This window comes from Lycorma delicatula, chromosome 5 (assembly GCF_047948215.1).
Source record: "Lycorma delicatula isolate Av1 chromosome 5, ASM4794821v1, whole genome shotgun sequence".
Taxonomy (NCBI): Eukaryota; Metazoa; Arthropoda; class Insecta; order Hemiptera; family Fulgoridae; genus Lycorma; species Lycorma delicatula.
This window is the reverse complement of record NC_134459.1, coordinates 66,350,503-66,378,388: the sequence shown is the minus strand read 5'-3', so window position 1 is coordinate 66,378,388 and position 27,886 is coordinate 66,350,503. Positions and strand designations below refer to the sequence as shown.

The 27,886-nt window shown below is 28.5% G+C and overlaps 2 protein-coding genes across 14 annotated transcripts in view; one reads left to right on the top strand and one right to left on the bottom strand.

Annotated features, from left to right (window-relative positions):
- The window catches only part of LOC142325053 (uncharacterized), a 29,785-nt gene extending 9,556 nt beyond the window's left edge, over positions 1–20,229 (top strand). The window contains exons 3-6 of one of the 8 annotated variants that reach the window (XR_012756475.1): positions 9,188–9,289; positions 14,315–14,622; positions 17,937–18,156; positions 18,865–19,942. Coding sequence is in view for 4 of the 8 variants with exons in the window: in XM_075366340.1 (XP_075222455.1) it covers positions 17,937–18,156; positions 19,961–20,163 (423 nt within the window). In the remaining 4 variants the exon portion in view is untranslated. The other 7 variants (XR_012756474.1, XR_012756473.1, XR_012756476.1 and 4 more) reach the window with 7 other exon arrangements.
- Positions 7,125–27,886, bottom strand: part of LOC142325054 (uncharacterized) — a 64,874-nt gene continuing 44,112 nt past the window's right edge. For 5 of the 6 annotated variants that reach the window (XM_075366346.1, XM_075366350.1, XM_075366347.1 and 2 more), the window contains 4 exons: positions 25,974–26,083; positions 22,379–22,564; positions 9,376–9,507; positions 7,125–7,684 (listed from right to left, as the gene is read on the bottom strand). In XM_075366346.1, coding sequence (XP_075222461.1) covers positions 7,589–7,684; positions 9,376–9,507; positions 22,379–22,564; positions 25,974–26,003 — 444 coding nt within the window. In that variant the 5' untranslated portion in view covers positions 26,004–26,083 and the 3' untranslated portion in view covers positions 7,125–7,588. Of the gene's footprint in view, positions 7,685–9,375; positions 9,508–22,378; positions 22,565–25,015; positions 25,169–25,973; positions 26,084–27,886 lie in introns of all 6 variants that reach the window. The other variant, XM_075366345.1, reaches the window with a different exon arrangement.

The following is a 27,886-nucleotide window of genomic DNA, read 5'->3' as shown; positions in this document are numbered from 1 at the left end:
TTTCATATCTGCAAAAAATAAATAAAAAAATATGAGTAGTGTGTAATGAAACTGATGTCATTTATAAATACTATGAAAATTGTAGAACCTAAATGTATGCCTTGTCTTAGGAAAAGAAGAGCATTTCAAGAATGATTGAAGAGCTTAGTTAAAATCGAACTATTGCTCTTAAGAGCAATTTTAAAATCGACTGCAACTGCAGGCAGAGAATTAGGAATTCCAAAAACAACAGTGTGAAGAGTTCTCCGTAAACGTTTATTATGCAAACTGTACAGTCTTCAATTAATCCAGCGTCTTTCTGATGGAGATAAACCACATAGGCTCGATTTTTGTTTCCAGTTACAGGAAAAGATGTTGTTAGATGAAGGTTTTGTAAAGAATATAATTATCAGCGATGAAGTTACTTTCCATATTAGCGGCAAAGTAAACCGTCATAACATGCGAGTTTCGGGAACTGAAAACCAACATGCTTAAGCGGAACGCATTCGGAATTCTCCAAAAGTAAACGTTTTTTGTGCGATCTCCCGTGAGGCTGTGTATGGGTCGTTCTTTTTTATGGAAGCGACAGTAACCAGCATGATATACCTGGATATGTTACAATTATGGCTTATGCCTCAGCTACTCAACGACTTCATTTTCCAGCAAGATGGTTGTCCTGCCCGTTTTCATAACCAGGCTTGACAGTACCTTAACACAACATTACCTTGGCGCTGGATAGGACGCGCGTCTGAAGAAGACCAACACATTATGCTGTGGCCACCAAGATCACCAGACCTCACGCCACGTGATTTCTTTCTTGGGGTTACATGAAAGATAAGGTGTTTATCCCGCCGATGCCGCACGATATCGCCGAGGTAAAGGACTGCATAATCAATGCAATCAACTCTATCGAAAATGACATGTTAGAACGAGTTTGGTAAGAGCTAGACTTTTGTGTTGATGTATGCCGTGTCACCAGAGATGCACATATCGGAACATTTATAGATTTTTAACAAAAACTGTTCTGGTTAAGTCCACGCATTACCTCGTACAACTTTCATTTAGGTTAGTGAAATACTTTTTTTGTACTGAATTTTTGTAACTCGTAAGAACATTATGAAACGCTCTGTATAAATTATATACATAATTTAATAAATACTACATGTAAAACATTTATGAATAAAATAAAATATATAAAAGGTAACAGCTGACATTTTCATTACGTTAAGGTTTATTCATTAATTGATGTTTTTCACTAGTTTGCCAAAAAAAACATAAACCACAAATCTTATTAATTATTAAGTCATACTTATTTTTAAAAGAAGTAATCTTACATAAGTAAATCATTAATATCAAAAGCAGGATAATCACTATCAGAATGACCTAAAGTCAACCATCCAGGCTGGTTCTGTTAGTCTATTGAAAAGCTGGGACTTGATAGATAAAAAGTTATTAGGTGATTCAGCAATGCTAACAGTCTCTATACCAATTCTGTGTTTATTTGTAACGTTACATACTGCACATTTTCTTAGTCACAATTTAAAAAACTTTCCTTTATGTCAGCAGTAATTTTTACAACTTTCTAATCTGAAATTTAAAAATAAACTTAATGAATAAATTCTTCCAACAACCAGTACTATCCCCTTTTAAGTAGTCCAATGCACATTATAAACAATAACTTCACTGAGACAATGTATTAAGCATTTTAACAACTTCACAAGAGGTCTGTTAAATATATAACAAAACCTTTACTAAGAAACAAAAGAGTTCCATTGAATATTTACAGCATTATACAGTTATCTCAAATACTCAGTTAATCTCAGTTATCTCAAATACAGTTATCCTCAAAATACTCTTCTTCCGGTCATACAGGCTTTTTCTAAATTTGAAAAGCAGCTCTGAAATGAAATTTTTTATATAGTTTTCAGGATATTTTGTAAATTAGTTTACGGACTTAATTTTTTTTAAGGCCATGGACTTCGGTCTCTGTCCTTTTAACTCAAATTTTAATTTTGGAAACAAAATAGACATCAGGAGATAGATTGGTTGAGGGATGACACAAAGTGAACTTTTTGTATAAAATTTGCAAATTAGCAGCGATGTGAGGCTGACATAGTCATGGAGAAGGAACTACAAGCTGTTACATCACATCAAAGCTCAGGCTTCTTCTTCCACACTTTTTCACAAATGTCTGATATAGTGGTAGTTGACTATTTGTTTACCCTGCAGGTAGAAACTTACAATGAACAATAATTTTAATATAAAAAATAGTCTGAAAAGATCACTTTTGAGTTTGAATGACTTTTGCATCCCTTTATCTCTTAGTATGATGATTTTCCAATTCACTGCAAAGTCGAATTGAGACTTTCTTTTCACACCACATCTATATATCCATGCCAATTATTATTATTGACAAGAAGGGTTTATCATCATTTAGACGATTTAAAAGTTCTTGACTTTGCTAAAAATTGTCTTCCTACTCCTATGTCAAGAGCTTTGGTACAAATTTGGGAGTTACATGTTTCATTCCTAATTCTTCAGTTAGGATTTTTTGATATAAATCCATCAAAATTACAATCACTTCTGTTACTTCAAGAACTTTTAAACTTTGATTAAACCTTACCAAATTGTTCACTTGGTCAATGAGGAACATTTCCATTGATACTGATGACTTTCCTAAACATGAATCTTCTTCAGTAGATTCTCTACTATTCTTAAAAAAATGCCTGAACCACTATAGCATTGTGTGTGGTTCAAAGTATTCTTCACAAACCTCTTGAATCATATTTTAGTGTTTTATTAAAAATTTTGCCAAATTTAACATAAAAATTTTGCCAAATTTAACATAAAATTTCACGGCAATCCTTTATTAGTGTAGATCACTCCTCACAAAACTCCAAAAGGTGCCACCACAACATCCAATTTGAATGAATGATAAATACAAACTATTCATAGAAATGGATGGTGGATTATTTATTAGTTATTATGCTAATTAGAGATGCTTATTACTCTCAAAATATCTCTAAAACAGAGAGAAAAAATCCTGTAAGTTTTTTAACATCATATACGGAATGTATCACAAACTTTTCCTGGGCCTTTCATAACCTTATTGTATTTGTGAAAATAATGGAAAAAGTTCATATAAACATATGTCCTAAAATACTTTGTTTGCAAGTTATGGCAAGTGAAAAACTTTGCTTGAGCTACCCTGGTTAAATGAGGTCGTATTGAAATTTTTATACAGCATTAATTAAGGGGCAAAATTAGTGATTTTGTGATACACTCTGTATATAAAAACTAATTTTATTAAGCTGAAAATAAGATGCAATTTTACTTTCCACATTTATATACTCATATCAAAACACGATCTTTTTAAATTAAAATCTAAAGTAGCAATGATCGAGAGGTGATTTTAAAAAATGCAACTATGTTACAAAATTCCCAGCTGTACATGTCATGCTTATTTATTATTCATTAACATGTGTTTTGTTCTGAATAGTTTGTCACTGCATTCAACAATTTAGTTTGACTTGTTCAGATACTGTATGTATATAAGTGCAGTAAGTAGTTTTAAAATAAGATAAATGCTTTCTGTAGAATTCATATGTGCTATACTGAACATGATGATTTTTTTCCATTAATGTAATGTCAGTAGTTACTGAAAATGTCAATAGTTAAAATAAAAATATTATTAAGATTAAAAAAAAACTTTTACATTAATGAATAATACAAGTTAGAGGAACTAAGCTTACTAATGATTACAAACAGTAATTCTTTTGAAAATGGTTTTGGCTTAAAATAATAAAGTCAACATAGTTCACATAATGTTTAAAAAAATCTCTGAAAAAATAATGATGACAGGGAAAGAAGAAAACCAAATAATAATTCCAGCACTACGATAGATTTTCAAAACCTTTGGATATTGAAGAAAGGATGTTATAATAATTTAAAGAAGTGGGTATTTTTTATGCTTCAATTGTTGTTATTTAATCATCACAAAGCATGAGGGGTTCAGAAAATATTAAAAAAATTTTGTTTAAATATGTTTGCTATCAAAAGTTATTGATGAGGTATTTGCTTTTTCGCATTAGCAGAGAATCATAAATGTGTTGCTTACTGATCATTGTTTATGATTCTTATAATGAGTTGTTTTATCTGTTCATATTTTAATACGATAATCTTTAGTTGAATTTGAATATCTATAAAATGCATTCTTGGTTTATGATTATGAACAATTTTTTTTGGGGGGTGGGGTAGAAATGCTTTTGGGTTATCACCCAGACATGATGTATATGTTTTTAAAAAATTTAATGTTAAAAATTAATTAAAAGCAAAAACATCTTTAAAAACAATTAAAATATATCTTAAAATGAAAAATTAATATGATAAAATTGCAATCTGCTTTATGGCAAATGACATAATTAGCTGAAACACAGTAATTTAATTTTTTGAATACTAACGGATGGCCCTAAGAAATCATAAAACATAAGATAACCTCGTTTCATTATCCCCTAAAATTGTTAGTGTGTTAGCCCCTTGATTAAACTTGTGATGTAATGCAGTATAACATACAATCCACTAGGATGCAGTGCACTGTTAGTTGGCAGTCGCAGTGAGTAAAAGGGATGTATCCAGTTGTTTCATCAGATACCCATGAGAGAGCCTAGTGCCCTATTCATTAGCGGCAGATAATAATCTCCTCTTGACGGTTATTTCTGCAAGAGGAGCTCCACAGTGATATAGTGTTTTTAATTGGGTGAAGTTTATTATTTATGGTAGCATCCCATTCACTTTGACATCTTCATCAACTACCCTCTTCAAAAAAACAGAAAGATCATTGGATGCAACCAATTGGTAAAAGTAGGCTGTAAACAAACCTCTTTTGCTGCATTATCTGCATGCTCATTGACTGTAATTCCTATATGGCTGGGGATCCAGCAGAAGTTCACTATTTTATCACATCTGGTCATTTGCGAAATAGCAGACTGAATCTTACATACAACAGAAGGTCTGGAGTATACGTCAGTAATCACCTGTAAGGCACTCATGGAATCTGAGCAAACAAGTACGTGTCAAAATGTAGGACTAATTGTTTGTTGGTTTATAAAATTAAATTTTGTTTGTATAAGACATGTTTTTAAGGTAAGTGCCATTTCTGCTCCTGCTATGCTGCAGTTGGCATTCCACACATGCGCACTGTGTACCTACATCTGTTGGCAAGCCACAGACACCATTACAGAAATATTTGACTGTGTTTACATTTGTTTGTGAGTATTTAAAATGCCTTCACTAATCAAGAATCCTGCCGACTGTGAAATACGTGGTATGATTAGTTTTCTTAGTGCTAAAGGCGTAAAAGTGGCTGAAATTCATCATCAGATCAGTGAAGTGTTGGAGAAGACATTATGAGTGATGGAATGGTACAAAAATGAGCTAGAGCTTTTAAAGATAGCCGCCAGAATGTTCATGATAAGGAATGGAATAGACGACCTTCCATCATTACTGAAGATTTGGTGCAGAAAGATGATGAAATAGTGACAGAGAACAGATGCTTTACGATTTCTTTGCTATCTGAAGAGATTCCTCAAATTTCAAGAAGTGTTGTCTATGAAATTGTGACCGAACGCTTAAATTATTGAAAACTGTGATGTGGTGCAGTGGTTATTAAGTCAGGTAGCAGACTTCTATGACGACGGTGTTCAAAAGCTGGTTGTATGATACAACAAGTGTCTCAATATTGGTGGCAATTATGTACAAAAATTGATTAAAGTACAGACTTTCACGTAAAAATAAAGTTGTTAAGAATAGTGTACTTGTTTTTTTTTTAATTTCAAAACGGTACTTACTTTAAAAACATACCCCAAATTTATTTATGTAATAATTTTTTATATAGTTAATTTTATGTCATCTTTACTAATATCTAATATTTCTAAATTTAATATCAGAAATAGAATGTTTATTGTTTAGATGGTCTGCCATATTACATAAACCTAATTTATTATCCTTATAATTTCTATAATGTTCAAGAAATGTAGTTTTAAACGATCTACGCTTTTCCTACATAAATACAATCATAATCATTACACTTAATTTTATAAATTTCATACAGATTAATTTTATAAAATTAAATGTAATGATTGTTATGGTATCTATATAGGAAAAACAAATACATCCTATAAAACTAGATTTCTAGAACATTACACAGATTACAAAAATAATAAATTAGGTTTATCTAATATGGCAGACCAACCAATAAAAAATAAACACTCTATTTCTAATATAACACAAATTTAGAAATTAATAAAAACGACACAGAATTATATATTAGAAAAATATTACATATATACAAATACAAACAAAATTTCAATTTGATAAACCATCAGACAGTGTTTGAGGGAAATGGTTTTATAAAAACTGCAAAAGATACCAACACTTCCTCATGACTGAGGATGGAGGATTCTGCGAAAGTACTTTCATGAAAAATTAAGGTAAGATATGTCTTATCTCAATATTCTGTACTTGGTGGTTTATTTAACAGAATTTAAATATAATTTAACAGTACAGAGGAATAATATAATCTTAAAAAGATCAATTACAGTTATATATATATATATATATTACTCCTTATTTATTTGAAATATATTTGTTTTTAAAATAAATTTTATCTTATATTTTTCATAATTATTTATAGTGGCTTTTTAGACCAGTCTTGATTTTTTTTTTTTTGCATTGGTAAGTTTCTTTACAACTGTTCAAAGATATTTCTTTTTGGCTTTGTGTGCTTGGAAATTTCTTTTTCCCATTTTTATAACCATTTTTTCCCCAGTGTTACTGTATAATTAAATATCTATTGTAGTTAATCTGTACTATGGAATTAAATGTTCATTGTAATGATGGTAATGTTTATGATTGTTCACCTAATAAAGAAAAAAATTACAAAATTCTAAGCAGATTCAATTACTCATGGTTTCAGTACGTAAGCAAATATTAATATATAAATATTCGTTTTATGTAATTGCTTTTTGCATTTGTATTGTAATAGTAAATATACAAATGCAAGCATTGAAAAATTATTACAGTTAAAATCCTTTTTATCATTAGCAATATTTGGTGAATGATGAATAAAAGACAGTTTAACTTGATGACTGAGTTTAATCAGAGTTTATTCTGGAACAGGTTATTATAAGATCAATTGAATATTACAAAAAAACTAGGAATTATCCATTACACTAGTAGTTCTTATTTCTTGATAAAGTGCTTTCAACAAAGCACTATTTCTTCAATAATATTATACAATAAAAAGTAAACGCATGAATATATATAAAAAAAAAGTAAAAAGCTGTCAAAACATAATTTAGTTATATAAGACATCAAAGTTTTATATCAATAAACTATTTTTCTAGTGGAAGCTCACAATTTTTTTCTCTATTTGTCACTACTCTCAAAATTTGAAAGTAGTGCTCAGTTACCTCTCTATCCTGAGACTGGTAAAGAATATTTGTTACACTCATAAAAAAATTTCCCAGCAAAATATGCTTATGATATATTATTTAAGTACTATAACATCTTTACAAAATTGTACACAGAAAATATTAAAATACAATATACACTAACCATCTGGAAGATCTGTCAATGATAAAAATTGCTCTACATTTTTTGTTACTGAAACAGTAAAGAATCCAGCAGAAGCTGCTTTATTAATTATCTGAAAATAGATAAAATTGTTAAAACACAAGTTTATATCTTAAAATAACCATACACTTCTAAAAAAGTTTTGCTAAACTTACTAATTTGAAAATACAGAAATTATACCAGCACTATTAAAAAACAAGTTAATAAATTAACTTTTTGATTAAAACGCCTAAATTATCTACTTCATCATCCCTTCAGTGGAATTAGTAATCTGTTAGAACAAGCATGTTGCGTTACTAAGCACAGTAAGTATTTAATTTGAAACTTTAACTGATTAATCAGTCTTATTTGAATTCCAGCATGATTTTTGGGTTAATTTTCCTGACTGAACAGAACCAACAAATAAATCTAAAAAAATCTTTCGATTTAATGACAGTTTAAGAAATATCTACCAAAGATAGATATTAATTTATAACTACTGGCACTTAACCAAACGTTTATCAATCATATTTTCCAAGGAGGAAATTTCCTCTATGGTCTAGACTTTCTTTTGGTGAACACAAGGCTATATAAAAACTATCCCCAATTATACCTACATCAGATTTAAGTAACAAGGAGAACTTAACTAGGAGTTTTTTAATAATGAAAAGTCAGATTCATTCTTTTCATAACATAGAAATTAACTGCTGAAAAATATCAGAAAATCAATCTTAGTAGCCTCATTACAAACTGAGAAGCAAAAATGCTACATCAAGATGGCATTATATAGGCTCATTATTACAACTATAACTATTAACTGTTTGATGTTTTCATCTGAAGACAATGTTTTTATGAACAGCTTTCATAGATTAGATGAATTCTAAACTTACATTTAAATAGTACATTTTTTCTAAACTGAAAAATATATCTTTGTTGATTTGTTTTCTAAGCTGAATATCAAGCAGATGCATTTCAAAAATCAATAGAAATTATAGGGAAGGTTAAATTGAATATGAAGAGATGAGTCGATACTCAAGATGGACACTTTTAACAACTGTTGAGATGTAAGAAAATAATTAGTTGACTTTTGAACTTTTATATGTTTGGTTTAATTATTATAATTTCACTGGTATTTTGTCAATAAATGAATCATCTTAAAGGTTTAATGATTTTAAAAAGTGTAAACTAAAACAAATCTATTGCTCACATCTTAAATTCCTGTGTTTTCTTAAAAACTGTAAAATTTAATTTAAAAATTAAAACTATTTTATAGTTTAACCAACTAAATGTAGTTAGTTGGTTAACTAAATGTTGGTTAATTGTAGTAAATTTTAGTTAGTTGATGTAGTAAATGTATATCTCTTGCAATAATTATGGCATTGAAAAAAGGTTTGTAGTTTTTAAGACCTACAATGCAGTTCTAAACAGAAGAATACAAGTTAAATTAGGTAAGTTATCTTAACTAGGAAATGGTTCTATTGTTTGCTTAAGATTGGTCTTTCTCAAACTGATATTCATACCTTTCTACATCCCAAAAACAAGTTGGGGTATAGAAGTTTTTCATCAATGATGAATTGCATCAAATTTTGTTTTTCAGAGAATATAAAGCTGGTATTAAATTATAACAACGTTTCTACAATTGTTCAGAGTATTATATTAAAAAAAGAAAGAAAAAAATATATTAATTATTTTTTTATTAGTAAGTAATTTTTTTATAAAACTATGTAGATACTTTAAAAAAATTATAACAATTATTTATTATAATGAATATTTCACATGGCTCACCTCAAGAGTTGATTTGTTTTCATAAGTAAAAGGAATATTTTCAGCTTTTAAATCTTCTAACTTCTTTAAGTTTTCATATGCAATAATAAAATTAACTTCTACAGCAATTCCATTGTCTTCTAAACCAAATTTCTTAAAATAAGAATAAAAATTAAATTATATTAATTCAGTAAGAAATAGCAAAGCAAGTAAAATATTATTAGAAACAAAAAGAATCAATAAACATTGAATACAAGTTTTAAAGTTATATATATGTAGCCAAATGGTATTTAAACATTTTTTCTTTCAATTATTTATCAATTTTTTATCCTCAGTTATAGAGTGATACAAATGTTAGTTCTTCTAAAGTACAGCTATATTTTTATGTACAGCGAGAAATATATACATAATTTTTACAATGGAAATAATATGTAAAAAAATTTGTTATTGGTGTCTGTCCACTGTAAGAGTGATTTCTGTACAATTAACTCTTTGTTGATATTTAACAGCATGTTTACCCCCCCCCCCCCCCCCAACAAGGAGTAGAGATGATGGAAGCAATCTTACAAAATCTATCATCAGCAAACAAAACAAATCTCTCCTTAGGACTTTTTTTTTCTCAGCTCCCCTGGGCCGGACCGACTTGTTGGTATTACGCCACCCAGGGGAGTGTCTTTAAACTCAAATAGGCCTCCCCATATACCGGCATGGCAGGTCGGCCTACCGGTTAGCTCTTTTTGAGAGTATTGCCCTTTTGGACACCACGCCATACCTAGTGTGTCGTGACGTGGTGCCGGGTCTTTTCAGTATTCAGTGTGCTGTTACCTGACTGTTACCCATGGAGTCCTTGGTGGATAATCAATGCCAACACATCGCAGCATGTTGGACCTCACCAGCAAGGCTGTCCACCCAGTCCTATTCTAGCCAACACCTTGTCTTCTCTCATCGGAGTCCTATCCTTCTCTCCTCTAGGTCCTTAGGACCTAGGACCACATTAAGTGCACTTCTGCTGGACTACACTTGGTCCTAGCATTGAGATAGCTTTCAGATAATGGAACAAAAGGTAATTTTCTTGGAAGGATGATATGCAAACAAGCACCTACAAAACCACTGAAATATAAATTTCACCTTGAAAAGACTGAAGATGATTTTAGAAGCTTCTTTGGAACGAACTTTCTGTCCATTCAACTATATGAATACCAATCAATTTTCAAATATATACTCATCAAACACGGAAACATTAAGAAGAATATACTAAAGAATGAATTAATATACTTTTATATTTTAGGTACAGTCTGATAAATGGTATTCCATTTCAAATTATTTTTAACTTAACAACGATCTACAACTCAATACAGAGTTGCAGATCGTTGTTAAGTTCGTCGTTAAGTTGTTAAAACATGTGACATTCTGATTATTCTTTTTGTAATAAAATTATTATATTCAAGAACTTACAAGAAAAATATTCCTTTAAGTTTAGCATTAATTATTAAAATAACTATTTCTAAAATATTCTCCTAGAATAAAAGACTGATACTGTAAAAGACTGTAAATAAAAAGGAGTATGCATTACTACTTAACTAGAATGATCCATCAGAAGAAGTTAGTCCAGCCAGATTTTCATAGCTAATTTAAACTGAATATAAAAACAAATCTGAGGAACCATGTGTAAAACATCATCAAAATATTTTGATCATGTTTTCCAATGGAGGTGATGATATTTTTGAGAGAATTATAATTCAAGATTCTGATGACAGCAGATCAATGAATAAAACGTCTTCACTTGCTAACTATAAAAAAGGCCATAAAAAACCTGTCTTCTTAAATATGTTCAACTATAATGGCAAACTGTTTACTACAGATGCCACCACAATTTGTGAACTCAAGCATAATGAGTAACTAAATTTAAAATAATGAAACAGTATCAGAGATACAAATATAGCAATTTTGTTCAATAGGAAAAAAATGTGTAAAATGCTGGATTCAACTTAAATAACATATTTAAGTAAATTAATGTACCATTACAATTTCACTTAATACTAAACAAAATTGCATAAAAATGAATGATCACTTGAGAGAAATATAAAAAAAGAGAAATTATTTAGATATGTAAATCAACTGTACTTTGTTAAAAACAGATAAAATACATCTGCTTTATGGGCAATATAGTTAGAAGTTTTTAGAGAAAAATTATGTTGTTGATATTATTACAGAATAAAAGGAAAACAAATATAATTAAATCATGTTCAATAATAATTATTATTTAAAATGCAGAAAAAATCTACTAAACATGTCTTCCCATTAATAAGCAAATATTGTATTTTTGTTTTATCAGAAACAAAAATAAAAAAGGTATTTTTAGAAAAAAATAATTTTTCCAAATTTAAAAAATATAATTTTTTCAATTCATCCGTATTTAAAAAAAATGCATCAATATACTGATGTCATATATAAAAATTTAATGAACAAAATTCAGCTGTTCATAAAAAACATATAAAAACAAATACATCAACCATATGTGATAATAAAATAAACAGAATTGTATTATGAAAAATATATTACCAAAGTACTTGTACTTGAGTACTTGTATACTAGTACTTCAAATCTATTTAGCTATTTTACTAATAATACATAATGCAGCAAGCAGACCAATTAAAAATTCAATGCAAGTAGAAAATAAAAATAATTATAGCAAATATGTAAAATTTCATGATTATGATAATAGTAATGCATATAATGTTGGTGATAATTATCATGAAAATAATTATAACAAAATGATTAAATCAGAGAAAGCACTTATTATAACAAATTACAACAATTTGTCTAACATTTTTCATAATGACAAAACAGAATTAAAAAGATTCAAAGAATTTAACAAGAACAAATATAAAACTAATATATTTAAAAGGTAAGAAATATTTCAATAAAGTTATTTGGAAAAACTTTCTCAATTGCATAGAAACAGAACCAGAAAGTGTAAAAATGTAAGGAAATTGGCTTTTCTCAAAGAGGGTTAATGGCTCTTCAATTTTAATATGATAAACAACTTCAAAAAAGGAGGAGGTTCTCAGTTTTACTGGCATGGTTTTATTTATGTACATACAAGATATATCCTTAACTATTTCTAATGACTGCTTTGTATTCTGTAAAGTGAAATGTTATATTTTTTCGTACATGTAAATTAATGGAAGATTTTTAAGTAAAGGTAACCAACAAAACAAACAATTGAACAAACACTAAACATTTTGAAGATTTTCATTTTTTTGTTTTGCTATCATCAGCACTTCGTACTGAATTGTCATAGAAGTGCAGCTTAATATCAAAATAAGTATTTTTGGACCAAAATTCAAGGAAATTAGTTGGAAAATTAGATCATAATACATGTGCTTGCTTTCATCATCTTAGCTGATATTTGGTAGTCTCTTTAAATTTTACCCAGATTACAATAGTCATCAAATATAAACTAGACTTTTGTCTTCCAGTTCATGTATGAACATGTGGACTAATGTGAAGAGATAATTGACAGTGAAGATATGGGAAGGGGACAGGGGACACTCCAGATGTATTGGCATTTATTACATTCTCTGGTCAGTAATATATCAGAGAAAAAGGTTACATCATCAGTTGCAAAGGTATTATCATAAAGTTTCTCATAAATGACAGAGATCAAACCCTCTTGAAATTTGATGAGATTGTGGTTAGGGAAGATGATTGTCATGTACTCAAGTCTATGACTAGGTCAACACATTTAAAAGAGAGTGTGAAGTTGTAGGAATGAAAGTCACAATAGGTGTTCATTCTTCAGATATGGGTATCAGTTATAGAGGTGCTATCCCATTATAACAAAGCATCTTTAGTTCTGCAGTCTGTGTGAGGTGGATTCCAAGACTTTCAACCCAAGATCAGAAACAGGTCTGAGAGAAAAAGTTGGCAAAGGCTCCGGATGTGATGGAAATCATTTTTTGCAATGAACAGTCACATTTGATGAGACTTGGGTCTATCACTACATGCCAGACTAGAAATCAGCGACTATGTAATTGCCTATGCCTATGCATTTTAGTCTATTTAGGTGGAAATGCATGTGTTAGCTGAAAAGGTCTTCTCAACCATCTTTTGAGCCTGATAAGATGTATTTCTCATCGACTTACTCCACAAATATTGCACTGTGAAAGATGTGCACACAGTCTTTAGCCCTCCGGATAACTGAAGGAAATTTACTGGGAAACCTTGGAATATCTCCCATACAGTCCAGATTTATCCCCTGAGATTTCTTTTAGTTTGGGCCATAGAAGGAGACAATGTTAAGGACATTGATTCCAGAGCAACAACAAAGTAGAGGAAAACAATGCGATATGAGCTCATGACATCCTCAAACATTTTATGAAGGATCCAAAAACTCCCCACATATAGAGAAAAATATGTAGAAATTCAGGGACACTATGTAGAAAAGCAGTAAATATGCGTTGCATTTTTATTCTGTACTAATAAATGTCAAATACAAAAGTTAAGTTTATATTTGACTAAGCTAGTATCACTACAAAAATACTGATTTCACATCTTTGCAATTCTTTAACTAGTAAGTTATTTACTAGATGTTTGATTTAATGCCAAATTAAAAAAAAAATCAAAAATTAAGCAACGATTAAAAAAAATAATTTTTATAGTTCTTGTTTAAGTTTGTATTATTAGTAATTTAGTTATTTGAAAAATATTTTACAATTACAGGAAGTTTCAAGATGGCAGAATAAAATTAAGTAAATTAAGCAATTTACATTTTTTCAGAGTTGAAGTGTATATTATGAATGTTATTTACTAGTTTTTGATATTTATAAAAAGTAGGCTGACAAATGTTACATGTCATACATTCATTTTCTTTGGTCTGTAGTTGTTAAAAGTTACCAATTAAGATGAAAGAATAATGTTTACCAAAATAAAAATACTTTTTCAATGTTATTATTAGTTACAGAATTGCTAAATCTGTATGCACTATTTTACTATAGAATAATAATAATTTAACAGTTTAACAGAAAAGCAACAAAATTATAATAAAGTACGAAGGAGGCTAAAAACCAAAGTTAATAAAAATAACAATTATACTAAAATGAAGAAAACTGATAAACTAGAAAATAAAGATGTACAAGACATAGTTTATGACTATGATAAATTCAAGACGAATACTATTTATATGTTGCGTCCTCTCCTGAGAACTCTGATATCCTACTGCGAACAACAAAACCTGTCATTGATGAGCCTGTAGCAAAACGCAATGTAAGTAAAGTAATTTATAAAATGTACACTAAATTTATGTAGGTACTAATTTTTAATGGTAAACTGAATTAAATGTCATTTAATAAAATATATTTACATGATAAAACCAGTCATCAAATTAACTAAAACCATTATAGATTCATATTTATTACTTATTAACAGTAAAAACATCTTGAATTAGGAGGGCCATAAATGCACATAACTAAAAATTTTGTTACATCAATTAAAACAACCACTAAATCAATATTCACACAACCATATGATTAATGTCATGAGAAAGATGTGATGATATCAAAAGTACTTTGACCTCCTCCACCATGCACAAAATATCAATAGGCAATTCTCCAGAGTTATTACACTGCTTTAAATGAAGCAGTACTTCATCAGATTTCTTTTTAATGATTAAGCAGTTTAGTGCACTATGTAAATAAAATTAATTAAAATTGTTGTCACTAACTTTAACTTTAAATGAAGTCTCATTTTCAACCTTAAAAACCATTTTTTGTTTTTTTTTTATTATTCTTTTGGTCTAAAAAAAAAATCCCCTCAGTTAAAAGCAAGAGAGGAATTGGGAACTGGTATTATTTGTAGCATAGAAGAATTTGTAACAATGGCAAATTATATAAGTATATAAAGATGTGTTCCCAATGACGCTTTAACTCTACACTAACAACCTCCTGATGCATTCATCATTACATTTCATGCTAAGATGTTAATGGGAAACTGAATAAATTTTACCAGAGTAAGTTAATAGAAGTCTGCTTAGCTGAGAGTTATAAAAGAATCATTAATGGGTGTAAAGAATTTATTGAGCTATACATTAAAATCATATGTTGCTCTGGGTAGGTAAGCTCATATATTGTAACAAAATTCTGTTTGTCACCTTTATTAAAGCCTAAGTCCACATGTTTGCATCCAGTCACTCTAGGTCTATAAGAAGTAAAAAAAAAAAATTAACTGGTTGATACATTTAAAAGTTATGAAAAATGGCCCAATCGATGGACAAAACCAATTCTATTGGTTTCTACACTAACCTCACTTTGTTTTAAGAAATGAATATACCAAATAGCAATTCACCTCTTATAAAATGTAGGTAAAATAACTACCATACTGTGCAGCTGCTGAACAAGCCCAAAGAAAAAGTTTTTTAAAAGTGCTTTTTTCAAAAAAGAATTTTAAAGCAGATTAAAAAATAAAGATAAGATTTATAAAATTTGTACTATTATTTAGACTCATAATATTTATTATACTTGTATTTAATATTTGATGCATTAAATTTGAATAATTTCATTAAATTACATAAAAAAGGAAAAAAAATATTAACAAGAATTTAATTTCTCATTAAATATTAATATTTTATACACTACTACTGAAGCATAAATAAATTACCTTTATCTGATACATGATTTTATGATATAAAATACATTTTGATTTTTTACCATTTACTTCTTATTAAAATTTTATTATAAATGATAATAAATAAATTAATAAATTGTGTAGGATTGTATCAATGGATGTGCTGCTATAAATGTGGGCAAAGTATCCCTGTAAAATTGAAATTTTCTATATTGTCTTCACATGACTTGTATAAGTTAAGTAATCTCTGAAGTGAACAATAGTGACTGTCATTGATAGATTTTTATAAATTAAAATAATAAATGATTATACTGGCTCTCTGGGAATGACCTTATATATAAAATTTTATGTGAAAAATCATTTACAAGATTTGATCTGGAAGGACAGACAATGCAAGTTAAATAAATGTTTTTAAAAAAGGTTTATTTTATTATTTACAAATATAATTTTTGTAATAAAAATCTGGTGATTTAAAGAATCACTGATAACAGAAACAAGTTTAATAGAAAAATTTAGTTACTTTTAACAACCCCAAATATAAAAATTAATAAATGTTAATATAATAATATTATTAATGAACATATTTAGTTTTAATTTTCTTTTTGTTATTTTACAATCAGATTTCTGTCATTATACTAGGCCTCAATATTGAGAATTGAAGTGACAAACCTTCCCTCAAAAAAAATTATAGTTTTTTAAAAATCTTTTCATAGTAAAATATTTTTATCCTATTGCAAGTCACAATCATGGGTATAATTAAATGAAATAATTTTATAAAAAATAAATACATTAATATAAAGATGCAAAGGGGCCAAATATAGTGATCAGATTTAATCCAGTTCCTCTTTCTGACATGCTCTAATTGAAGAGAGAGTTTACAGTTACAATTTTTCTCACTTTTCTTCAAGTCAATACTCAGCTGCCTGCAGTGGTTTTGAATTAGTCCCTTCTGAATGACAAGAAGGGATATCATGTAATCTGTTGTAGTTAAAATTTTGAATACAGGCATATTTATTAATATAGCAGATAATTAAGCAATTAAAAATTTTAAATTGTCTTAACAAATAATCATGTTAGGAGAATTATAAAATTCCTGACATTCTTTTTCTTTACTGAACCAGAGCCAATTAAATTATAGATTTACATGCTGACAGTTTTTCATTTTTTGAGCAGCCCAGCTTTTCTTGGATATACAAAAAAAAATTACACATAGATCAACTAATAACTAATAGCAATTGTAAGTTCAACACCAACTGACTGACTACTTGTATGTTGCAGCCACTGGTTTCTCATTTACTTTAATTATATATCAAATACTTTACAAAGGTGTCTCCCATTTTTTTGTTCAGGAGCCAAGTAATTTTTTTTTTTAATAATTCTGCTTTATTCAAATTAATTCACCCACAAGCTTTAAGCTTCTGCATGAGAATATGCTGAGGAAATTTCATAGCAAATGAAATATACCAAGTAAAATATCCCTGTAGATAATTTGGTAATTACCAATGGCAGTGGTATTAAAATATTTTTATTTGATAAAGTAACTGAAATTAAAAAGTTACATTGTTTTTAAAAAAAGAAGGAACAGAGATATGATTCAGATCTATAAAGCTGCTTTAACAGAATGATACTTTTAACAGATATTAATATGTCTACAACAGACTGGAAAAGAACAAACAGAAAAATGCAATATAACAAATAATACACACAATAAAAGCTATTGTAAAAAAAAAATGACAAAATATTTCAGAACATTTTTACCCAGACAGGAACATGAAATAAAAATCTTTTCAGAATAAATACACTTAACATGGCTTGAGAATTGTAAACACACATATTATTTATTACACATCTTTTAATTGTATAAATTATATATTACTTTATTTAAAAAACATTTTTAAATGTGTAAATTTACTTTTTGTAGTGCTGTATATTAAAAAAATATTTACTTTAAATTCTAGATAATTAAACAACTATTTAAATTAATGAATATTGAATTTAATAAAAGATGTCCAGAAAGTATAAAGTATAACATAAACGACATAACATGCATATTTACAGAACTGAAATATATTAAAACAACAGAAGGTAATAAAATATTAATAAAACACATTAAAAAAACTATAATCTTCTGGTTCATAATTTATTTATTAATTGTGATTCCACTGTGGATATGGCAAGGTAAGAACTGTTTTGCAGATTATATTAAGTAAATATTCATATAAGTTATTTTCCATTTCAGAAAAAAATTGTAAATATTTAGGCCTATTTTATTTAAAAACATAAACTTTTTAAGCAGCAAAGTAAAAATAAACCAAATTAATTAAACGCATTTTCAAAACTCATTCTGTAAAATTTTCAGTCATTCTTGCTGCAATCTTTTAAAAAATGGTGCTGTTATTCTCTATCAATTGTTTCATATTTGTCAGCTGATATTGCTGGCAGTTTTAGTGAGGAAAAGAGACATGCATTTAATAAACTTTTGTGTATTTTAAGTTTAAATTGATCATAATGCGTGAGCAGGTAAAATGCAATTCATTGTTAGATACATGGAGAATAACAAATTGTTGTCAATTTTAATGGATTTATGATTTTTAGCTATTAGATTGTGGGCAAACGTTGAACAATGACTTTTTAAATGTTCACCGCATCTTTTAAGTTGTTTAATGTGGAATAATATTCTGAAATCTGAGCAGTTTAATTTATATATTTCAGGAGTAGAGTTTTTTGTGACTGTATTTTATGTGTAAAAGTTTGTTTTGCTTTTTGGTCTGAAACTCCTATTGGTTTTTTAAACTTTATTTTAAAAAGCATATTTTTTTAAATTTATAAGCTATTTATAAGTCATTATTGATATTCTTTGGCATGATGTATTTTTTTTTTGTGTAGGATTGTATCAATGGATGTGCTGCTATAAATGTGGGCAAAGTATCCTGTAAAATTGAAATTTTCTATATTGTCTTCACATGACTTGTATAAGTTAAGTAATCTCTGAAGTGAACAATAGTGACTGTCATTGATAGATTTCTATAAATTATGGAAAGTGTGTTTTTGTTGGTTGCATTTTGGGATAATGAGATCAAAAAATGTCATTTACTTATTGTATTTGTATTCAGCAGTAATTTTTAATTGCGGTATATTTTATTTTTTTAATGATTGTTCACAATGTCTTATTACTATGCACAATAATGATATATATATTTTCAACTGTTTTCTTGCTGCTGTCTGGGCTGTGATAGATGTCTAATTAAATATCTTTACTTAATAATAACATGTGTGTGTATGACATTGTATAGTAAGCATGTTTTGTTAAATCACTGTGTCCATTTATTTTTCAAACCTTTAGAATCAGGTATAGGTGGTGTTACTGTGTTAAATTTCTTTTTAGTGTAAAATTTAAAATGAAATCAAATTTAATGAATATAAACATTTAAAACTTGCTTCTTGTTAAATAGCAAATAGTGCAAGTAATATTTAATAGTTATATTAATTTTAGTAGCACTCTTTATGCAGATCCCATGCAAATGAATGAAACTGTTTAAATGAATGAAGTGAATATTTAGAAACTAATAATTTGGAAATGCAATAAAAACTGAATTTATTTTTATGTAGTGTTATTTAAAATAACTAAGACTTTGACTTTACTGTGTGAATGTAAATTTTTACATAATAAATTTGCTTTTGATAAGCACATTTCAGCAAAAATATAGTTAAGTAAAATGACTGACATGTTTTTTTACTATGTTGTCCATATAAAAGTAAACTAAGATTTTGCTGTATGTGCAAATTGCAAGGTACTTAAAGACGACACAGGATAAAAGATATGCATAATAACATCAAAAAATAAATGAAGTACAAGAATAAAAATTACATTATAGATTAACTATAAAACAGTCTAAACCCAAATATGCTAAGAACAATACAAATAAACTAAACCCATAAATAAATATATATAAAAATATTTCTATGCAATAAATGTCAACAGGTTGGTGCTGTTGCTGTACACCATTTAGAGTATGTAAAAATCCTGAAGCTATAATGTTAGAAACAAAAGTATTTTTATCAAATAACAGACCAGGCATATACATAGATAAGTGTGGAATTAGGCATGAATATCAACCAAGAGAAGAAGAAGTATATGAATACATAAAATTATGTAAGAAGATGGAATGGATTCAGTTTGATTAAAAAAAATTACACTAAGTAAAAGTATTCTATATTTGACTATATTAAAAAATAAGTAATGTTAAAAAATAAATAGTAAATTTTTTTATTGTATTATTTTACATTCATTACAAGTTATGAAAATTCAATAAAAATAATAATACATAAATAATGCCCAACTCATTTTTTCTTAACATATTTTCAAGATTACTAGATTAATTGAATTATAAATACAAATTTAATTATAAAAATTTGAATTGAACTGAATTATAAATAAAATTAAATAGAAATATAATTCAACACAACTGGGAATGAAAATTTAAAAAAAAAGCTGACAACACCAGTTGTAGTACTTTCCAATCACGCACCTTTTTTTATGCACGGCTTATACACAACTTAATTAAAAATATTTATAATTTTATTTAAATATAATATTTTTTGTTTATTTAATTCAATGATTCTAACTAAAGTGAGCACGCACGCACACTGTATTTCATTCATGCGGGTGTGATGGTACTAGTGGCTACTTTAAATACTTTTTTTACACTTTAAATATTATTCATTTATTTAATTCTCACCTGTGACATCATAACATAGCAGACAACTGCTAAAGCTGTACATCAGTGCTACAACAGTACTCCTTGTGGTAGTATTGACGGGGTAGTATTGACGCAGTATATCCATTAGTTTATTTAGAGCATTTTTTGAGGTGAGGAGGATGTGATTTTGCGAAAAATTTTTTTGAAATATTACTATTTCTTAACTGTTACAAATGTGCTTAAGAAAAATAACACTTAATTAGGCAAAATCTCAAGGTACTTGCTGAGGGTGACCTTGCTTCCTCTCCCCCTTGACCTTTTAAATTGAAAATTTAATGACACCAATGCTCCATATACAGTTTGGTCAGTTTATACAGTTTGAGTTTGGTCAAAATTGGTCCAGTAGTTATGAAGATATAAGGTTTTAGAGGGCGAGACTGAACACAAATGTACATCTAAAATCTGGAAAATTTCCATCTAGAGGTTTTTGGGTTCTTTAGGTGTCAAAACATCAAGATCCAGTGAATACCGATTATGTCCAAATTGGACTGATTACAGCTCTGCTACAGTGCTAAATGGGTAAGTAAAAATAGTTAAGCAAAAGTGAAGTATAAAGATACCAATAATGGATGGCAGTGTTCATGTTGTTTTTTTAACCAAAGAGTAGAATCAAAGAGCAGACTCAAAGAAATATAAAATCTGATAAAAAAGGAAACTAATCACTTGGCAAACAAACACATTTTATTACACGAACTATTCAACATTTATCAGGCATACATATTTTTGTAAACAAAAGTATTAAAAGGTCTATCAGGTTCTACAGTCTTGGAAGCAATTTTACAGAAAGATTTGTAACTTAGTCACATTGTGCTAAGACATGTAGTAGTTAGAAAGATTTGAGGAAAGAACCAAGAACCAATAATGAAGAAATTTTTGTGAAGTCACTAGGGACACTTTAAAACGTTGATATAACATAGTAAGCTTAATACAAATTGCTTTCATTATTGTTATTTTTTAAGAGAAAAACTTCTGCATTACATCAGTGATTAGATATAAAAGATTTTTTTTTTCACAGATAATGCTATCTCTGTCTTACAAACAGGTATAAATTTAAAAAAAATCAATTTCAGTAGGTAAGTTTTTATTAAATGACTTATATTTTTTAAACGTTGCAATTACATTGGTTATGATGTCATGCCCAACTCATCTTTTCTTAAGCTTTCCTATACATCTCATTTACCTTTCACTATAAAAATATTTAGGCAGTCTTATCAAGCAGCCAAATGTTAAATCAATATCTTCTGGAATACAATCCAGGATTCCAAACAATTGTATTCATTATGAATCTTAAATTTTTATACAGGTCTTAATTTCAATTCTGTAGTTTGAATCCTTTTGTCCATCTAGTAATGAAACAACACTTGATATTGTGGGTGTTTTTGTAATTGTTATGAGACAATAAATGTAAAAAGTTCAAAACGAAGAAAGCTTTTTATTTTTAACATGTTGGAATCTATGCTATTCATACTATTTTTTTGACAATTTGCCTAGGATAGTGGTTATATGGTAACAAAAATTTTGGACTGAAATCATTAATTTAAATCAATAGAAGTACAACTAAAAATATTACCCTGAAAAACAAGAAAATTCAGGTCAACATATAAGGAACAAATAATTAATGACATGGAAATGATACCAACCTTTATTACAGCAGAAGCACTATCAATATCTTTTAGGGCAAGGAAATAAGTAGTAAGGCTACGTGGTGAAGCAAGCATCAAATTTATCAATGTACATGAAACTGGTATAATTGATTTTCTACTGTTTTTCCTTTTTTTTTGCTTTCCGAACTTTTGCAGTACTACCACCTCCACTACATCCAACTCCTGAAATCGTAAGTTAAAATATTTACAAAATTAAATAAGCTGTATCAGAAGTAAATTTGCTATAAATCTTTATTTTAGAAGGATTATAAAGAATTAATCTTGATTTTAATGATTAATTCACCATATGTTTGAAGCTGTATGCATGTCTAGAATATGAAAGGGATTTTTGTAGTATGCTAAGTCTGATAGGAATTAAAACCTGGGATGTTTGGTTTTATCTGGAGGTGGAGTGATGCATTATCATAGCACATTTTAATGCTATGATAATAGGGTATTTGTTAATAATGCAAGGTCAAATTAAGAGGAGGGACTTCAACCTGCAACCTGCCTCAGGGGTTTTTGTAGCCCATGGACTCATAAAAATAATCTTACTTTAATACTTGTGTAATTATAAAATAATTCTGAAAGAATTAAATAAATCACTGGATACAAATTTTATATAGTTTCATTTGTTATCTGTCAAGTTTGTAATAAATTAGCTACAGTAGTAAACACTGCAGAACTGAATTTAGTGAATATGTAACAATTTGCTAAGCCAAATGGGCGAAGTTTTCTTTTCAAATAAAACTTCTATCTCCTAACAATCTAATAAGTAAATAGTATAACTGTTATACAAATAAATAATTATAGAAGAAAGGATTGAAATATGATAAAAACTAAAAATGTCCTTTTGGATTAGAACAGTATAGATCTATAAAAACAACATAAATATTTGTATAATAGGTTAAAATATTGTACGTAATGGATTTCAGCCCACTACTGATTGCAGGTTGGAATTACTGTCTTGATGATGAAGTAAGATTGAAGATCCCTAGATTAAGAAATAGTTTTGAAAGGGGGCATTAACACAAATTTTAGGGTATCACTGGATTGGTGATTGATATAACCTCAACAGATAATGGTAAAACCTTGCTTAACTGAAAACTGGATAAACAGGAGAAGGATTAGATAGTTAAAATTCAATTTAGTTAATAAGTCGAAGAAAACAAATAATTTATATTATTAAACAGCGAATATAAAATACAAATATTACAAGCTTTCATATTTTTAACTTGTAAAAGATTTGTTTGAATAAACTATTCATGAATCATTGCATTATAATCTCTAAAGACTGGATTCAATCAGGATGTTTATGAAACAAAATTTACATAATAATCTTAAAAATAATGAATATAATTCATTATTCTTAACATTACTTTCTTTCTTTTTCCTGTTTAGCCTCCGGTAATTACCTTTCAGATAATACTTCACAGGATGAATGAGGATGATATATATGAGTGTAAATGAAGTGTAGTTGTAGTGTAGGTTGTACAGTCTCAGTTCGACTATTCCTGAGATGTGTGGTTAATTGAAACCCAACCACCAAAGAACACCGGTATCCACGATCTCTAGTATTCAAAATAACTGACCCATGTAAAAATAACTGGCTTTACTAGGACTTGAACGCTGGAACTCTCTTCCAAATCAGCTGATTTGGGAAGACGTGGTGTGGGTTCATTCTTAACATTACTGCATCTACTGGACATAACTTGACCTTACTGTTTAGAAGATCAGTCAATTAATTAATTATCAGGATAACAAATAAAAGGGCTGGCTTAATATAAAAAAGTTACCATTCATGTTAATTAGCTTTTAAATTCAGGATTTAAGTGATTTAAAGAAACAATTAAGATTTTGCAGCAGTTTATAAGAATTTGAACTTTCTTCACTGCTTATTGGAAAATTTTATTCATTTGTTGACCATTTACAAGTTAAAAACTTGTAGAGTTTGATGAACAAAATAAAAACAATTTCCATCATATGCAAACATTAATTAGACTAATTACTTGTGCATTCTTATACAAATTTCAGTCTACAATTACATGATAATTACACTCAAAATACATCTTTAGTAATTATTAGTAATCCCAATTCTTTAAAAATAAAATATTCCATTACTCTTGGCTGTGTCCTGTTCCAGCCATAACAAAACCAAACTCACTTAAGATGTGCCTTAATTGTAAACAACAGTTGTACTTACTAATGAAATTAAACTCATTACTAAACTCATTTTAGATAAACTACTGTATTAACAGGCATTCACAATAATTTAAGTCACCAATTCATAGTCCTTTTAATTACAACAACCATCAATTTAACCAAAACCAATTCATAGTCCTTTTAATTACAACAACCATCAATTTAACCAAACCTAACTCTTCATTATCATCAGGAATGCATCTTGGCTATTGGAACAGTGACTTAAACATCTTGTTTGAAGAATTTCAATTTCATCCAAATATCTACAAGCCCAGACTCCACACCCACACATCAGTACAGTCTCGATCACTGCATTAAATAATTTAACAATAACCAGTCACTCATCATATTTACTTCTAAACAAAATCTAATTAACCAGCATAACTCGCTATGCCTTAAAAATCATATGTTTATTAACTTGATAAAGTATACCTGAAGTAGAAAAGTGTATCCCCAAGTAGGTGTAAACATTAGAAAAAATACTTTCTCACCTCTGTAGAAAAAGCTTAAGGATTTTTTATTTTGTTACATTCCCTAAAAATTATGACTTTAGTTTTTTTAATATTGACCTCTAATTAATTTTCCCTGCAATACACAAAGAGCATTAAGTTATCTTTCAAAAGAGAACAAGGTTATCAGCAAATAGCAATACAAGTTTATATATAAGAAAAAGAAAAAGCAAAGATGAAATGGGAACCCTTTGTAAAACCCCTTGGTAACAACTATGTGCATTAGTATATTGGTTGTTAACTTGAGCAGTAGTTTTTTCTTTACCATAGCTGAAGGTTTAGATCAAAGTAACTCATGGTAAATACTGTCAGATGATTTTCTGTGGTCAACAAATATGGCAAATAATTTGCAATTATTTTTAGACAAGTGTGTACTTATTGCTAATATTTAAAGTAAAAAAAAAATCAAGACTACTTCTATTCTGACTCCGAAGGGGATGATCTTGCCATGTGATGATTCTGGTCACCATGCCACCCCCTCTGTACCTAACCCTGATGGGATTTTTTTGATTTTAGCTATCATGTGCTGCCACGCCCAACTCTATAATACCTTTTGTCTCCATGTAGCATGCTAGTGTGCAAAATTTATCAGCTGAGCCTCATAATAATCATAAATTAGCAAAACACACTGTTAAAGCTATTTCCAAGTGAAGACATTTAAGTTTTTGTAATAGAAATTTAAAGATAAAAATGCTAAATCAGTAATAAAACAGAATGTTCATCAGTTAAGTTAATAATTAGCTATGGTTCTGAGAAAATTGATTTATAAGTTAAAATATGTTTACAACTTTAATCATTTCATTAATTTGAATATATTAAGAAAGAATGTTTTGATTTTTCATGTTTTGTTTGTTCTGAATCACTATCAGAACCTTCACTACCTGTGTAGATCCATTCTGATACATATTCATTCTGTGCTTGAGTATTCAATCTGCTAACTCGAGACAACAAATCTAACCTCCAGATGCCATCATCAACTGCATTCATCAATCTGAAAAAAATTTTGTTTATAAAATTTTAGTAAAAAATAATTTCTTTATAAAAACTCTATTTAAAAATCTTTTTTATAAAAAAAATCATTAGAAGTTCTGCTTTAAAAAATAGGCAGCATGAAATTTCTTTTCTCATATGTTTTACTGAAGAATAAGATGAAAGGAATCAAGTTTTTGACTATAATTTAATGTGGAATCCATCCAACATAGGGTTTTATCAGTATTGTTATATGTCAAAATAAATTAACCATTAAAAATTTCATATAATCTACAAAAACAGATCTCTACTACATTACAGATGAAACATTAAAAAATCCTTTTTGGCATACCAGAAGGTGAAGGAGATTTCACAGGTGCTAAGTAGGAGATAAAAAAGATTTTCACCTTAAAGTTAAGAAAAACTTCAAATTTCCTCAATACGACAATGGTTGTACGTGAAAAAAAGCAAACGACAAGCCCCATTTTCTACAATTCCAGTAAGGTTTTGGTCATCCCTTGCTGTAAGGGTTGGTCATGTCAAAAATTGTGTCAGACAAAAATTTTAGATAATATTTAGAGGACTAACGAACATTTTAAACAGATTCAATACTGTACCTATTAAAGGAGGTATGATTCTTTTTTGTCTTTGAAACCCCATTTTTTCAACTCTCTGGGCCAATGGTTGGTAATATAAAATAAATTTACTTAGATAAGTTTTGGGCCCTTATCCAAAGAATAATAAGAACTTAAACAAATTTTTTATTTTACTTAATAAGAACATTAAAGCAATATTTTGTTTTTCCAAAAAAGCCCCCCATTTCCATCCCCATAGTTTGATTTTGGCCGTTAACAAACTCAACTGGGATTTTAAGGAACAATTTGAAAGTGATTGGTGTAAAATTACAGCAGTTATCGTGTCCAGAAAAAAGTGAAATATATATATATAAACTTTTGAGCTGACAAGTGGTTTTGGGGCATGGGAGATGTCAACATTTTCTGGAAGCTGAATCATGGTACCCATTACAATAGGTAGCTTTCTTACAAAATCTACCTAAAATAAACAGTGCTGCATAAAAAATATCTTGATTATATGAACTCAAATGATGAGATAGCAAAGATATTCTGCTTTGCAACTGTTCAATAATTATTTATTTCAAAAACCTTAACACTTTTGAATCTTAAAGAAAAAACAACATTTTTTTGTAGAATTATTTTTTATCTAGAAAAATAACAAGAACATTTTAGCAGGGAGTCCAGTAAAAAAAAAAATAAAGTCTACGTAAATATATATATATGCACACACACACACACTTGCTCATAATTAAAAGTATACTTATTTTCTTTTTCATGTTTGGATAAGGCTGTAATTTCATGTTTTTGGTATTTATGCACCTCCAAATGCTTTTTTAAATATTGCATGGTTTGCCCTATATATTGTCCCTGGCAGTCATTATAGTGAATGCTATATACTATGTTAGACTTCTCAATTAGCGATTTCAATTTTGGTTAAAATCGTTTTTAAATGCCACTTTGAATTCTTGTTTCAAAAAATTTTTAATTTTTTCAGACAAATTCTGCATATATGGAATGAGGTTATAGTATTTATAATTGTTTTCATCAGGTGCAGTAACTCCCATGATGTTGCTGTTGTTATCTTCAGATCTGATAATAATTTTTAAACATTATCACAGTTAATATTGTTAACAATTTGTGTGGCGTAATTATTTTTATCGAAATAATTATTTAATAATTTGTTTAATTTTTTTTTAAATTTTTTATTTAATAATTTGATAATAATTATTTTTATCAAAATAATTACGCCA